Source organism: Pararge aegeria, chromosome Z (assembly GCF_905163445.1).
Source record: "Pararge aegeria chromosome Z, ilParAegt1.1, whole genome shotgun sequence".
NCBI lineage: Eukaryota > Metazoa > Arthropoda > Insecta > Lepidoptera > Nymphalidae > Pararge > Pararge aegeria.
In genome coordinates, this window is record NC_053208.1 from 25,458,513 (window position 1) to 25,475,692 (window position 17,180).

The 17,180-nt window shown below is 34.2% G+C and overlaps 1 protein-coding gene across 1 annotated transcript; it reads left to right on the top strand.

Annotated features, from left to right (window-relative positions):
* The first annotated feature begins 477 nt into the window (after positions 1 to 477).
* LOC120635968 lies at positions 478 to 11,021 on the top strand. Its single transcript, XM_039907180.1, has 6 exons — positions 478 to 481; positions 6,880 to 6,999; positions 7,057 to 7,638; positions 8,814 to 9,018; positions 10,170 to 10,326; positions 10,845 to 11,021. The coding sequence occupies exons 1-6, from the start codon at positions 478 to 480 to the stop codon at positions 11,019 to 11,021; spliced, it is 1,245 nt and encodes a 414-aa protein (XP_039763114.1).
* The last annotated feature ends 6,159 nt before the right edge of the window (positions 11,022 to 17,180 follow it).

The window sequence follows — 17,180 nt, forward strand, 5'->3', positions numbered from 1 at the left end:
CTACGGTGAAGGAAAACATCGTGAGGAAACCTGCATGCGTGAGAGTTCTCCTGGATGTTCTCAACGGAGTGTGAAGTTTACCAATCCGCACTTGGCTAGCGTAGTAGACTACGGACTAAACCCTTCTCATTCTAGAGACCCGTGCCTTGTAGTAAGCCGATATTGGGTTAATGGTGATGATGAATATATATTAAATTAACTAATTATGAAATATCGCTTAGCAAATGTAGAAACTTCAGCCTAATAGAATATACTGGGACTCCAATCGATCCACCATCCCGTCTGGGCTGAGGGACGAAAGAGGGGTAAGGGCATGAGGTAAGGGAGGATGAGATGGGAAGAGGTGATACGGGGGAGAGGGGTACATCCGAATGATATAGACCGCTTGATTGCAAACCGATCCAGTAGAGCTCGACGCGGTAAACAACTCTGTTCTGTGAACACGGTGCCATTTTTTGGCCCGAACTGCAGTTCCCAATGGGTGAGTTCTAAAACTAAATTCTGCTTTTTATTGTGTATGTGACGTGTGCATAGCGTGAATAGCGTGATAGATATTTTTTTTCAATTTCCATCAATGTCGTTTAATTATTAAATCGTATACTTATATATGAATAAGTATAGATCATTTGCGTCGATGTGATTTTTCGCCAGTTTACGCAAACTGTTTGTTGATCTCAAGAAACACATGTTGATTCATTATGCATTCTTCCAAAGTGGCTCCGTCCGGCTCAACAAGTGTCACTAACGCGGCACGGTGTTCAACTTAGCAAACGTGATTCCGATAAAAAACTACGCCACAATAGGTATATAGGCGATGCTAGTTCGAATCAAGTAAACCAAACTTCTTTGTTTGGGTATCTTTCATATTTAAGTGTATGTTAAAAATCTGGACGAGTGTTTTAAATAGCATTTCGTTGCCTATAGATTTACTTGTTGTACCTCAGTACAATATGTCCTAGACGAAATCAATATTCAATAAGCTCCAAATATAGGAACGCTAAAATGCGCATGTAATTTAGAGAATTGTCCAGTGCGCAGGTCAGGTCACACCTATAGTCCTAGGACACCTAGATTTTCGAACAAAGGCATCAATCAATATAATGATGGACGGCACTAAATATCAGCTATACGCTCATTGATTTAATATGTTACTATATTGCATACGGTCAGCACAAAAATGCAACGCACTAACAAATGCAATAAAGAAGAGAGTGCTTACTGACTTTTTTTTAACACCGAACGCAAAGAGTTCCAATGTTGTATCTGTGCGTCTGTGGAGCTTGAGCTCCCAAACTATTTGATTTTTTCTGTTTGGAAGCTAAAAGGATTGAGATAATTTCTCAAGATCGGTCGAGGCGTTTGAAGATTATATTTGTATATATTTTTAATTCCACAATTTGACAATTGACTTCGGTGTATCATCATCATCAAATAAAAACGATTGACGTCCACTGCTGGACATAGGTCTTTTGTAGGGCGTTCCAAACTCCACAATTCTAGGCCTGGGTTCTGGGCGAATCGCTTGATGTCGTCTGTCCACCTGGTTGTCGGTCGACCAACGCTGCGTTTACTGGTGCGGGGTTTCCACTCCAACACCTAGGAACCCCAACGTCCATCGGTTCTCCGAGCTATGTGCCCCGTTCAGCTTCGCGACTCGTTGAGCTATGTTGGTAACTCTAGTTCTTCTACGGATCTCCTTAATTTCCTTACACAGCTCTTTCCATCGCTCGCTGAGGAACTTTGAGCTTTCTTAAGAGGCCCATAGTTAACGGAAACGTCTCAGATCCTACTGGGTATATAAGTTATTTCTATATCCACAACAACTCAAAATAAGTATAGTGTGTTTCGGCTCATTAGAATGGACTCAAAGAGTAGGTGTTAAAAATACTCTTAAATTCTAGCTCATGGCGGTCCTCCAAATTTTTTTTTTTAATTTTATATTTAAGTATGCACAATTTAACAGGAATAATTACTTTTGCTTTTTCTCCGAAGGTAATAATATCGTCATATATAGGTGCGGGATAGAAGCAGGCGTTAATATGCGGAAATCCATAATATATTATGAAAATTAAGCTTAATTTGCTATACTATATATATAGGTGCAAAAGATCATATAGAAGCGATGATAGCGCATTTAATAGGAGCTTGACTTCACTTTCCGGAAGGCATCGTGAGGCAACCTGCATGCCTGAGAGTACTACACAATGTCATCCAAGGCGTGTCAAGTCCACCAATCCACACTAGGCCAGCGTGGTGGACTACAGCCTTAACCCTTTCTTAATGGGTTGATGTGATGATGATGATGATGATGATAAGAGAGCTAAGTTGGTAAATGTTAAACATTGTATTTGACTGTTTAGGGGCCTATGGGTCAATCGCAATGGTAACGCTTATGACAAGTTATATCGGTAGACAGTATTTTTATACCTGCGCGTGCGACTTCTTTCTATATATAACGCCATTAGAAAACTTAAGAGTAAAAAGGTGCTACCTTTTCATTTGCGCCTGCGCACGTGCTTAAATATTTAGAGTTCAAGATGGGAAGTGAGATATTATTGTTGATACCTTGGTTAGGTAGCTTTCTAGCTGAAGGTGGTTGAGTTGTTTATTAAAAGTGGTTCCTGTAGTGTGCAAAACTGGCTTGAAAATTGCAAAGCTGAAGACAAGACAAGAGTGACGTCCAGGTTTAGATAAGGAGTGACCGTGTAGCAACAACATGAAGAAAAGATTTTGCAATTCAAAGATGGAAACATTGAAACACATGTGACATTGCGGCTGACAGAAGATTTGATGAAGATGAGAATGCAATAAAGAGGGCACGAAACATCTAAAGATTTATGTCAGTATTAAATACGAGTAAGCGGCATACTACAGCCATACAAAAGGGAAAATTGCAGCAATAACAGCGGAAGGGCGGTGGACATACAGTTGCAGATATGGTGGCAGGTCGTGGAGTAGAATGAATGACAAAAATGCAAAAAGAGATAAGAGGCGGAGAAAACATGCAGTTAGGGAGAAAGAAAGAAATATAAGAAGAAGATGCACTTGCAAAAGAAGGCAGAAGTAATGAGCATATATCAGTGGATAAGGAGGAGTAATAAATGAACAGCAATGCTTAGGAGAGGAAAAGGAAACATGCAGTAGTAAAACAAAGAAGAAAGAAGACTGATTTTAAGAAGGAGATATTTATCCATTAGTAAAATTAAGTATTTAAATGTCTTTCAAATTAGTTAGTCATAATCATTATATATATATTATATATATAAATAAAAATTGTTTTGTTGAAGCGTTATTGAAGGAAATAGTTAAAGCCTCAATTTGTATAAGTAAATGAATATTATGAAGGATAAACAAATGATTAAATTAATGGCAATTATTAACTGCGTGCAAGTAAAGTATAACCACTACGTGGTCTAATAGATACAGATATGTCGTTTTAACCAACAAGGGTTAATTTCATACACTAAAATAAAGTTCTAAATCTGTGTTTACCGTGGCTTATAATCAATAACTTCTATTATTAAAACACCGTAATTATTTTGAATATGTACATCAATACTAATATTATAAAGATAAAAGTTTTTTGAAGTAAAACTTCTTTAGACGCGACTAGGGAGTAACTCAGATATATTCTGACAGAAGTAACACTACGAAGTAATACATACGTCACACGTCTGCGTAGTTTCTGCGATATAAAAATAAGTATAGTGATTTCAAATTCAAGTTTTAAAAAAATATTTTAAATTGCAAAGTTTTTTGAAAAGTCAGAAAAATTTTCTGACGATTGTGACATTCAATAATATTCAATGACAAGGTCTTATTGACATGTGCTGATCTAACCTTCTTTTCTACTCTCAATCATTCTATTTTTTAACAAACGAAAATATTTATAAAATGATATAATGAATTTTGAATAGAATATAAAATTAAATAGTGAATATTAAATGAAATGGCGTTGTCGCAGGAACATTTTACTCTTTCATCGTTAAATAAAAACAAAAGTTATAGATTTTTTATTTATTTGTTTGTTTGTAATTGATAAAGCCTGAATCTTATTCGGAAATAACATAAGGTATATTTTACTTATAGCAATATTACGATTTAAGCCTTATACAATACATTTGAACAGCAAGCAACAAAAAACGTGCTTTTGTAAATACTATAATATGCTACAAAAAGTCGATCCTAAAAAATAGTCCGTAATATCATATACCTACCTAAGGCACTATAACGTATTTTATATATATTGTATTTCTCAATCCAATTAAGGATAATTTTTCACTTAAAAATATTGGTTTACTAAATATTATTCGTTAACTTATTACATTTTGGTTTATTTACTATTTCACATAGAATTCCAAAAAATAGGCTGGTGCCAGAGGTTGACTTTTTTTTTCAATGGCTTCCGTGTGACAAACTAGAGACGACGCGAAGGCAATGGCGACTGATCGGCTAGTAAAACGAAAAATCCGCAGTAAAACGCAACTGTAAACTACATTTTTTGTTTATTTCTGTAGGCAACTTGTTTGGTTGATTTATCTAAGTTGCCACAAAGTATAGCCAATATAAAAAGAAATAGGATAAAAATGTTAATAGCTATAAGTGGTCGACCACCTGGTGCCTGGTTAATTATAAGGGTCAACGTATGAAGGTATAAAAGGAAGAGTATAGAAATAACTAATCGCACAAGCGCGGTATTCCGGGAGTTTTCCTCTAAGTTAAAAAAAACATGTGTGGCTTATGATATGCAACAGATGTATCCTGCGGTTTCACCTATTAAAATGTATTTTTTGCATACTTATAATAATGTACTTAAAAATAGCCGGCAACGCATCGGTGGCTCTTCTGGTGCTGCAGATGTTTATGGGCGGCGGTGATCACTTACCAGGTGACCCACTTGCTCGTTTGCCCGCTATTAATATAAAAAAAAAAAAAAAAAATATTTACTTTCCTCTATAAATAAAGCTTCATAACGCAAGGTGATCAACTGTGACCATACCATTCCGAACTACGATTGACCTGCAATTGAAAGTGTGTTTTAAAACCTTGGACTGAAGAGTCTTACATCAGTTAGCAGGTGTTCTTATTTCACATCCCCGAATTTCACAATCGCTGTCAGAAGTAAGATTTGGAGGATTTGCCATTGAATACAATACGAGAGAAGACATAAACAGCGAGAGAGTCAGGATCAGGGAAGAGTGTGCTGCGGATCAAGCAGACCTGATGATAGAGATCCATCAACGGGCTCCTTCCACCAGACCACGCCCACCAGGCCACGCCCTCTGACTAGGCCACGCCTTCCGTAAAAGTTTTGTATTTGATGCAGATGCTTTAACTCAGGTTAGCGGTGATAGACGGCAGTTTCTTATCTAAGTAGCAAGGAGAATAAAATGCTTACTGATTTTAAAGTTTTTGAAGAATTTATTAGAACATAAAAATTGGCCCCAACTCCAAAATGTCGTTCACCATGTCTTGAGGACCAGCATCGAGTGGAGTAAGTAGGTGGTGCAATCCATGGCCAGTCGACAGATATGAAAATTAAAGGACTTTTACAAAAAGCAATTCTATCCGCCGTAGCAAATGTGATTAACTTGGATACCGTAATACTTTGTTCGACAATATTAGAAATATTGAAAGCTCCTGATAGGTTTCCTCGCCATGCTTCATTAAAGGAAATAATGTCATTTCTTGGAAGTCGAAACTTTTCGACACAAGTTTCGGTAGACTGACTGAGTTACGCACACTTTGGCTTTTCTTTTATTTCCAAAATTATACATGACTAGAATACGAGATTGGCCCCTGAAACCTAAAGTTTAGAATGTCAAGTGCTTTGTCACATGCACAAGATTGGCTACCAGAAAGATATTGCAGTTGCAGTTGAATTGCCAAAAAAAGGAGTCAAATAACAAAGCTAAGGAAAAATAACGAACTTATGGAGCAGCGCAGAGAATTTAAAGGGAAAGAGCTGTAGCAGCCAAAATCAAAGAGCATAAACTAGCTAGCATGGAGAACCGAGAAAGTCCCAACAACGGTTATCTTACACGCATACAATGAAAATGGCGATACTCTTTAATAGATTACATGTCCGAAAGCTAGGCTAGATATATATTCTACGCCCGCGTCATGCATATCAAAATCAATGTTACCCAATGAACGCAATCTCAACAAGGTAGTGACATGATGGCGAGTCCTGACCTAATATTATAAAGATCTTGCAGTACGATACTGAAGGCGCACAATACTGGGAAACAGTATTGCCAATAGATGGCACTCATTTGATCCCATAAAATTGTGGTTAACTCTTAAGCAATTAAAAAAGTAGATATAGGTAGCAATATCTCAAACTGTCTGTTTTCTTAAGTCTGAATAATGATTTTTTAATAAAATCAATAATTAATATAACTTCACCTCACCCCGGCTTTCGTGCTTAGAATGTAGGCTCGTTTTTAGTTTGATGGTTTCTACTTTCAAGTAGTTTCTCTTAAATCTGAAATCTCTTTAAAAATTTTGTAAGCATCAACGCCTTTAAATAGGGTATCAAATTTTGTACACGGTAATAAGTGAATATTTTAAACCGTACGCGCTGCGGTCAATAAAACAAATTATTCAAATAGGTTTCTACGTGTTATTCTAAATAGCTAATATAAAATCGCAGAATATCTTGATAGGATAGGAACTAGCCGCGGCCGTAGCCTCCTAGTAGGTCAGTGTAAGTTTATAAATTATCACTTCCAAAATTGGCCCGTGCCTGGTGTTAAACTCTCGATCTCTTACTAAGTATACTTAAATACAGATAACCCTAGGAATAAATACTTACATCTGTCTTATACAAGTGAAGTCTAATACAAATGAAATCTAATTTTAAATTTCTCTTTTTAGATAATAAAAATTCAAATCAACCCACGCAAGAATTAGAATGTTATGTGGATGCTCCAGGCAACGCTGGCATCACACAGGATATGGTTGAGAAAGGTACTAACGAAATGCCTTGCGCCTCAAGTGAGGAGGTGCAAATTTGCAGTCATAATGGATGTTGGGATGCCAAGTGGGTAAGGTGACTCGATACCCAACAACTGGGCGACGCGGGCCCATGGCCGGTCGACCACCCCATGCCATGTCCTCGCTGGGGCGGCCCGCGTCCATCTCTGCACCTAACTCTACAGCAATACAAAGAGTTAGTTACAAAAGCAGAGGTTCTCATCAGCCAACTCCTGGTCTCTCATCATTATGACTCAATCAACAACTTCCTCACTTTATACCGTAACTACAAGGCCACACCGGATCACACTTTGAAGGAATTCTTCCCGAAATACAACCCACCTATACAACCCTATAAGCATACTTGCGTTGGTTTAGCCATAGAAGTCATGAAGTGTCTTAAATCGCTTGAAACGGATTTTCCTGGAATAGAGCAATCAATTATGGTGGTATCCTGTGAAGAGAATGTTGAGAAAATGGTGGAATATACCACGTTGCATCAAAGGCCACCAGAATTTCCGATTGTGACAGAGAAAGACCATGTTATGGTAGCTTGCCATTTGCAGTTAGATGGCAGACCTGGTTTATTTTTATCTGACTTGGGGTACCACGTCGCACGCCTTGTCACCGTGATGGTAGATCGCGGTCACCCGCATACAGGTAAGATATTAAAAAAAAAAATGCACTTACATTATCTGTAGCTGGCTATAGATATATAGATTCAATTAATAACACTACACCAGCAGGTAAGCTCAGCTCTGTCAGAAAAATTAGACAGTTTAGGTACAGATGTTTAAACTAGCTTGCAAGGCTTATTATTTTGCATACTTCCATAGTGTAATGTCGTATGGGATCTTGTTATGGTGCACAGCTTCTTATAAAGAAACTATATTTGTACTACAGAAAAGAGCCGTGCAATCCATATTGAAACTTAGATCAGGTGAATTCTTAAAAATTGGAACATAGGCGTGCCAATTTAAAACAAATAGGTATTGTTTCTTTGCTTTGCAACTGCTTTGCAACGAATTGATAATAATACAATATTTATTAAACAAAAAGTCGTTACAAACAACCGACTTACTAGAAACGGACATAATTAAGTGATATCTGCATATCGTCAGAGAAAAGTACAGAAATCCTTTGCGAGGTGGAAGGTCCTTTAAAAACTATATGCTTTCATAACATGATACCAAAGGTAATATTAGATCTACCTTTACCTAAGCTTAAATTATGTCTTAAAACACATTGAATCAATCGTGGTTACTACACGACTGATAAATTTCTTAACGACAAGTCTACTTCAAAGCAGGCCGCTCTCATCTCTCACAAGAAAGAAAAATTCTAAAGATTGTTATACCATAAAATGATGTTGCAAAAGAACAATCTTTTGAGCCTCTTGCCGGCTCTTTTCGGTCGAATCTGCCTTTCGAATCGATGGTAGAGTCACTACGAACAGACTGACTTAACATTTAAAGACGAACAGTGCTTAAAAACTAGCCCTACTTTAAATAAATGAATTTTGAAAATACAAAGTTAATTCTAAGCTATCCAAGCTTCGACGGTGATTTCCTAGGTGTATGCGTGGAATAACCTTATTTTCATTAAACCTTAAGTGTTTCGACCCGCATGAGAAGCCAGACCGATTGGCATCAAAAGAGTTTCTGTTTGAATTGCCCAATTTTTGACTGGCTTTAGAAACAAATTAATTATCAAAATTAGTAAACGTGGGTCAATATTTCTTCGAGGCAGGTTTTGTGTATCTACAAAGTTTGTGTGTCCTGCCTCGATAATACACTTAAAATCTCGTATTAATTTATGTAATATGGTTATTCCAGGATGGTTCACCCAAGCAAGTAAACCGCGATACATCAAGGAGTTCAACTACCAGTTTTACCAGGAAAACCAAAACTACGTCGAATGGCACGAGCGGGAGACAAAAGCTGATAAGGTCATTTTACAAAGGTCCCTTGTTTACGTGGAGAGAGCCTATCTTAGTGCAATTGAATTTACTGAGAAGAGGAATTTGGTTTGGGATATGAAGTAAGTAAAACCCAGGAATATCTTTTTTGGAAGGCAAGTTTAGCGTTGATGATACTAATCTATTATTATATTGAAAAACTGTTGTTAGTACGAAGGTAACAGATACGCAGAGCTATTTTCGAATCTATAATATAAGTATGGATAGTAGATTATTGTGAGGGAATTTTAACAATGTATTTCAAAAAAATTTATTTTGTACGTAGGGTATATTATTTCAAATTTAATTTTTATTATTAACAGTTTATTAAGCATCTTTGTAGCTTCTTAAACTTCGATGTAAGGCTCTATACGTCCATTTCTTTACGGTTCTTTTATTAATTCTATGCTTTAACAATTTTATTTATTGCACAAATATAGTTTCTCTACTATCTCCAGGCAAAGTAAACTTTCGCTTTCCGAAATAACAACCTTAAACCTATTGACGCTGATAAGGATGTAGGAAATTTTTTTAATAGGTTAATTGTATCAATATCTTAGTTTATCTCTAGTTGTATTCCAAGAAAAATTAAAAAATAAAGGTTTGGTCATCCAAAAAAAATCCAAATACATTGAACTAACGGAACCGGCACAACCTGTTAAAGTTTTAACATAAGAATAAATATGGATAAGTCTTACTAAAATAGAGATACAGGCTGCATTTATATTTGAATATTCAGTCAGATTCTTTGCTTAAAAAAGTCCAGCTCCTTTATTAACAGCTCTGAATGGGTTTCTTTATAAATTAAGGCGTGTTTAATTCCGTCGTAGCTTTAGTAATATCTTTCAAATAGATATTTGCATTGAAGAAACTGTACAAACTATACAGGTACACGTCAAATGTGCCCGCTATGAGGTTATTTCAATATTTATTTTATTTTTTATTTTATTGGTCAACTTAAGAGTAAAACAATTAACGACAACTAGGTCACTCACCTCATCTCAAACCACATAGAGTTTATGTGACAAGGTATAGATTAATGAAATGTATAGTTTTTGCCTTGGCTCGGAGGTAATCAATTGAGCAGATGCCTGACTGGATATTGGATAGAAGCAGGCGTTACTTTGCGGAAATCCATGATATATTATTAAAATTTAGCTTAATGCTTTGAGAACACTTGCTAGACCTTAATGTTTTCCTTCGGCGTCATTTATTTAATGTTATTCTTTTCCAGGAATCTCTTAGCACGTGGTTCAAATGGTGCTTTGCTGGCTGGAATCAACTTTGTATCTAATCGGAAAGAAACTAAGGTCACGGTATCCTATATGGGTCCAGACGGTGTCAAGCTAAGAAATAAGTTAAATGTGGAAGTTTTCTTGAATCTGGCCGAGGTTTGTATGTCTTTTTGATTAGAAAACGTTTATATGATACCGCGTACCTATCAACGCAGCATCGCACCAGAGCGATCAATCTATCGGTGGCACCGTACCTAGCCACGGCCGAAGCCTCCCACCAGATTAAATTGCCCTGACCGGGAATCGAAACTGGGAACGCCTTCTTAAATTTACAGCGGTCACTGTTGCGCCAGGAAGGTCGTCAAGTCATCATACAGTCAATCAATATCATGTCACTATTCAGTAGTCCCCGCGTGATGAGCAAACAGACAGACAAAAATTTAATAATAATCTGATGTGAGAACCTCTTCCTTCTTTTTAAGTCAGCTAAAAATATTAAGTCAAGAAATTTCCCGGTAAATACATTTAATTTTATAATACAAAAAAAAATCGAAACGAATAGCACTCCTTTGCGATTTATCAATTCAGTTTAGAAAGAACAAAATAATTCGCACCAATTAAAATTTCGAAATAGATTTCAAACAAGATATCTGAAGTGAGATCATAATTTCCAGATACCGGAGAATGTAGTACAAGATGTGAAGGAATGCAATGAGCAGCTCAATATGGAGGAGGGCATGTTAATGTCCATCCTCAACGAGCTGGCTGTCATCATGAGCAATCGCAACTTCGTTTCAGATATGCTCGATTTAAACGAGTTGATAAGAGAACTTACCATCATAAAGAAATAAATTTTATGAGATAATTTACTTATAAAGAACTCAGTGCTTAAATAACTTCTCCAGTTCCACTCATTTATCCGAAATAGACACTTATAACTGTGTTAAGTAATGTATAGTGTATTAATCTAAAAGTGAACGTATCAAACAATATCAGTGGTAAAAAAGTGAGTATTCGCATTTTATTTTCTTTAAGTAATAGATTTAACCGCGAGTTTGTATGCGATCGCGATCTTTAAAGGGACAACAACGGGTCCCTTCCAACCAATCCTTAGGGGTTAATTTAAGTCATTTTAAGTGCCATCAATTTAATCAACAATCAATCATTTATATGAAAACGAAAATATTTCGTCATCAATCGCGTCACAGACTTTCTTCCTAATGAAGAAGCTTAAAGGAAACAATAAAAATATATTTACACTGGCTAAAAATTGTCAATTTCTTAATTGTTAGCCAGTGTAAATATATTTTATTTGGCTAATAAATAAGTTTTTTTTTCGCGATTGTTGAAAAAATATTTCCGTTTTTATATAAACTTTCAAACTTTTTTGCCATCAGAAGAAATCGAATAGCATCCTTGATGAAAAGAACGTGGGTAAGCAGTAACGGCATTCTGAAGCACTAATAAATCGATACGACTCTCCAATTTAGAAGTTGTATATTAAACTCCATGTAGGGCTGCCTGGACGCAGAAATTTTAATTTGTAACTTTTTTTTTATATTGCATATTAATATTTAACGTAAGTTTTTTTTTTATTTAGTTTAGTAGTTTTTAATTATTCTATTTATGTCATAGTGTAGTGCGTAGTGATGGGTCATACCATATATACATACCAGTTTTTTTTGTCTTTTTTATGTTTATTTATATGTTGTTGTATGAATTTATTAATATCAATAAAGCTAATTATTATTATAAGTATTGCTAAATGAGGAATTGTTCAATTGGACTAGGCCGTTGGAATGTAAAGAAGGTAGCTTAAGTTTTGAGTTCACTTCTGTAGTTATTACCAACATCTCACTACAGTATTTTTATGTACGCAAAGAGATCCATTTAAATATTCTTTATTTAGTTAGTTTGCATTGGACGTAAAATATGAGACATATGCAACGACTTTTACGTACATAAATACCTTTATTAATCAATTACAATTTAGAAAGAAAGAAAGAAAGAAAATAAATGTATTCATGTCAAGTGTTACAAACAGTACATCTTATAATAATATAGTAACAACATGGTAACAATGTATTTGTGTAACACCAGACGGAAAGGGTGTACAGCTCAGCATTTGCCATGCATTTTAGGTACATGCATACCGCGGTTTTTTCAGCTGAGACCCGAGTGACGATACGGCCAATTAAATAGATAAATAAAAATAATTAAATAAATAAATGCACTTTATTAAGCACAGGTTAGTCCCATTAAACTAATAAAAGTGATAAAACCAGCAAAATTATTACAAAACAATAAAATATCAGAAATATTGTAAATTACATTATAAATAAAATGTTGCATATTTAGACTGTACCTTAGGTAGTCGTGATGGTTAAAGGTTTTGTTTCATGAACCGCGTATTTAGATCTAAACCGCAATCAAACGCAGTGTAAGTTAATATGGGCAGAACGTTAAGAATCCTTGTAGGTTTAGTTTTATTTACAATAGAGAAGAAAATCACCATGGCTGCACTTTAAAAGTTCGTCGATAAAATACATTGATAGATATAATTATTTTCAGAAAAATTGATTTAAAATTCCAACGTTCTTAAGCGTATATAGATAGCCTTTATATAAATAGACCTTTAAAATACGATATTAAGACACTTGTAAAACCTAAGTTAAGTATACTATAATTCCCATGGCATAGATCAGTGAAATTACTAAATATACTGGTATAAAGATACAGGCTGCATTTATAGCTGAATATTCAGTCTGATCCTTTGTGTAAAAAAGTCCAGCTCCTTTCTACATTCTATTATCACTCAATTTACTAGACACTCAAAACAATTATTACGTAAAATAATAATTCAATTTATAGACAAACAATAATATTTCTGATCATCAGACACTAATATAATAATATAGCTATAAAATTCATTTTCGACATCAGTTTATCCTATCAAAATGCATTATTATTTCTTCCGCCTTCACTCATTTCATGATACTCTTTTTCAGGCGTCTTCTTCATATGCGATTTCAAAGGATCCGCGATGACTGGGATAAACTTCTTATAGATGTGGAATGGAACCAAGTTACATTACTAGCTTGTTCAAGACTATGTTAAGGAATAAGTTAAATATTATGAAACTTCAACCATTACCATTTTAATGTTAAAAATATTATGTTAATATAGGCATATTATATATGTTCGTTACACCACTCAGAATGTGCGCTATATAAAGGTGAGAATAATATAAACAATACACGATGCTAATTTCATTGACGCATTAATAATCTTGCTCTCTTTAATGCTGATATTCAGGCTCATTAAGACAGGCTTCGAGTGGCGACTCTGAAAAAAAAGTAATATTTACTAAATGTTAAGCAGTGTAGAAATAAAAGCATCAAAAATATAGTTCAGAAATGAAATTCAAGAAATCATAATAATAATTGTAGAAACGTTTACATATTTACAATCATTATTTACGATCTCATCTAAATAATGTATAGTACTGCTGTCTCAAAATTTTGATAAACACAGTGTGAGCATACAATGTCAATGTGAAACGTAAACGCTGTGATACTTAAATATCCATCAATGTAGTTCAGATATGTGCGTGAATAAGTAGCTGTACCATTTTTGATATCGAAGCAAGATTACTAAAGGTTATAATTATTACGTAATTTCCAGATACCAGATAATGTAGTACAAGATGTGAACTATGTACAAGATGTTTTGATGTCCATATGTCAAGCTGGCTGTCATAATCAGCAACTTCGTGATAGAAAAGCACGAATTAAGCGATATGATAAAAAAATCTTACCGAAGCAAATAAATATTTTTAAAGTAACTTGTAGCAACTTTGCATGATCTTATATAGAAATAAAAAAAAATCGTAGAAGTAGCTTTTAAGGGGTTGAATATGATTACTTAAGAGTTCGTATGATTTACTTTATTCTATAACAGCATCTTAGTCCTTCATCAAATGCAACTTCGTGACAGAAATTCACAAATTAAGCGAAAATATAGAATAATCTTAGTGATGCAAATAAATATTCTTAAAGTAATTTGTAGTAACTTAGCATGACTTTAGTAATAGTTCTAAGGGGGTTTAATCAAATGATTTAAAAAAAGAAATAGCTCGTATGATTTACTCGATTCTACTACAGCATCTAAGTATTTTATCTAATGCAACTTTGTGACGGAAAATCACGAATTAAGCGAAATGATAGAAAAATCTTAGCGATGCAAATAAACGTTCTCAAAGTAATTCGTAGTAAATGAGCATGAGGTTAGTAGTAGTTTTAAGGGGGTTAAATCAAATGGATTAAGAAATAAAATGGCTGGTATGATTTACTGCATTCTTCTGCAGCATCTTAGTCTTTTATGTATTGCAACTTCGTGACAGAAAATCACGAATTAAGCGAAATGATAGAAAAATCTTTGCGATACAAATAAACGTTCTCAAAGTAATTCGTATTAACTGAGCATGAGGTTAGTAGTAGTTTTAAGGGGGTTAAATCAAATGGGTTAAGAAATGAAATGGCTGGTATGATTTACTCCATTCTTCTTCAGCATCTTAGTATTTTATCTATTGCAACTTCGTGACAGAAATTCACGAATTAAGCGACATGATAGAAAAATCTTAGCGATGCAAATAAATGTTCTCGAAGTTCTATGTTGTAACTTAGCATGGCATTAGTAGGAGTTTTAAGGGAATTCAATTAAATGTTTTAAAAATGAAATAGCTCATCATTGAAAAATCTTAGCGATGCAAATAAATATTTTCAAAGAAATTTGTAGTAATTAGCATGACATTAGAAATAGTTTAAAGGGTGTTTAATCAAATGTTCCAGCCATTCCTGTATCCAAAATGGATAAAGATTAACATTTGAAGTCTATTTTTTCTAAACTGTTTTATAATTTAAAAATATTTTTGTTATTTTTTGGTGCAAAGTGTGTTTTAAAAATATTAAAAACCAAGTGTGATAAAATAAATAAAAACAAACAAAAAATGGAAAGAGATTTTCTTTGTGTAAATGTGTTTTTATTGTTTTATTGACATCATAAAATTCATTTTACACCAAAAAGTAACGAAAAATTGTTTGAATTATAACACTGGTAAGAAAAAATTTACTTTTACTTGTATTTGTTCTGATCTACCACTAAACTAATTAATTTGAGAAATATAAATGTTAGAATATATCTCGTTTTTTATTTTAGTTGTATATGTAACCTAAACTTTACATGCGATCAAAATCTTTGAAGTGCCCTTCAATGAGCCCTGAGCAGCATGATCAGTGAGCCCTCCAGTGCTATTCTTTACCATAATATTATATTTACATGTAAAATTGTGTTGAGCTCTAACTAAGCAAATAATAAACTTGGCGTAGAATAAGTTGAAAAGACGGAGAATAACGGAGGCTACTTTGTCCCAGGAAAACTAACGGTTATAAAAAACCGGAACAAACACATGCAAAGTAAAAGGGGAACCGCTAGTTGAATATATATATATTCCTGGAACTGGATTTTTTCAAATCAAATGATAATGAAGATGATGATCAAATAGTTCAGTCTGAAATATTATTATTCCTGAAATTAACGATAACATCTGAATAAAAAAACTTACTAACAAATAACTTACAAACAAGCGTCTCACGGATCTAATACAGTTCTTGCTTATCAATTCAGCTTTTATGCTATGACAAATGACTACAAATAACTAAGTGTGACCAAAATGTTATCCTATGTCCATCTCCAGGATGCAAGCTACAGGCGTGCCAAATTTTGTTAAGATCGGTTCATCCGTTGTACATAGGTAGCAAACAAACCGACCCATTTTCGCATTTATAATATTAATATGGATTCATATCCCACTGCTGCGTGAGGTCTTAGAGTATAGACCTACAACTACAAGGAAGGATTTCTAGTATCCTTTTCCTCCTCTACCATCAGCAGTGATCAGACGTACGGTGAAAGAAATTAGCCATTAGCGTACTATTATTTAAATCATATCTCCTAATTGAGAAGAATGATTTTCCAAAAAAAATCCCTTTTAATTTGCAGGTTGTATATTTAATAAATATCCAAATTAAACACGCTATATAAGGGTTTCTAAAGAACCAAACAATAGCGCGACATACTTCTGCACGATATACTTTTGCCGCCATCTATAGCCGCCTCCAGCAACTCATACGTACGAATGTAAAAATGTTAAACAAAATGTTTTAAACAGTAGGTTTAAAGTTGTTTTCTGAGTCCCTAGCTTATTCAACAAATTTAGCTAATCCACTTTTGATATATGGTAGCTTAGCGGACAATACTCTGCATGACAAATTAGTACAGCTTTAACCAGTTCTATATATATGTTTCGCGTGCCCGCTTCATTGGGAGTTTAACATTTTTATTTGTATTCAAATTATGAATGTGGTTCGTTTAATACTGAGTGCTACAATTTATTTCCCGAGTTCCTGGCTGATATTTTTACTACATATGTGCGTACGTAAACGCATGTCAATCTGGCTATATTACCAGTAGTTACAAATGAGTGAATGAAATGATTATGATTGAATAAATGTTAATTTTTATTGTTCAAAATTTCTCTGTACACTGTATTAGATGTAATGTTATTTGGGTAGTTCTACTCACGGTGGAATTAAATTGGACCATTGATTCTCCATTTTTTGTAACTAATTTGTATAAAAAGTGACTAGAGCCCGAGAATTCACTACAATATATCTAATATTTAAATTTTAGGCCAGAAGAAATTATGGTAAATATCGATTATATAGCGGTTTTTCTATTTTTGATGGACAGTGAGAACACGTACAGAGTAGTGAAATTATACTGAGAGTTTCATATACACTATTATGAGACATGAGACATATATATATATATATATATATATATATATAATATATAATATATATATTCTGCTTTTCGCGTAGAATAGCAAATAAGGCTTAATTTTCATAATATATAATGGAATTCGGCTTCTATCCAATATGTAATGTTAT

What these genes read in the sequence shown, in the direction of transcription:
- LOC120635968 (XM_039907180.1), top strand. An exon ending in TCGCGGTCACCCGCATACAG is followed by an intron (nt 7,639 to 8,813) that starts GTAAGATATTAA and finishes TGGTTATTCCAG; the next exon opens with GATGGTTCACCCAAGCAAGT. An exon ending in TTTTCTTGAATCTGGCCGAG is followed by an intron (nt 10,327 to 10,844) that starts GTTTGTATGTCT and finishes CATAATTTCCAG; the next exon opens with ATACCGGAGAATGTAGTACA.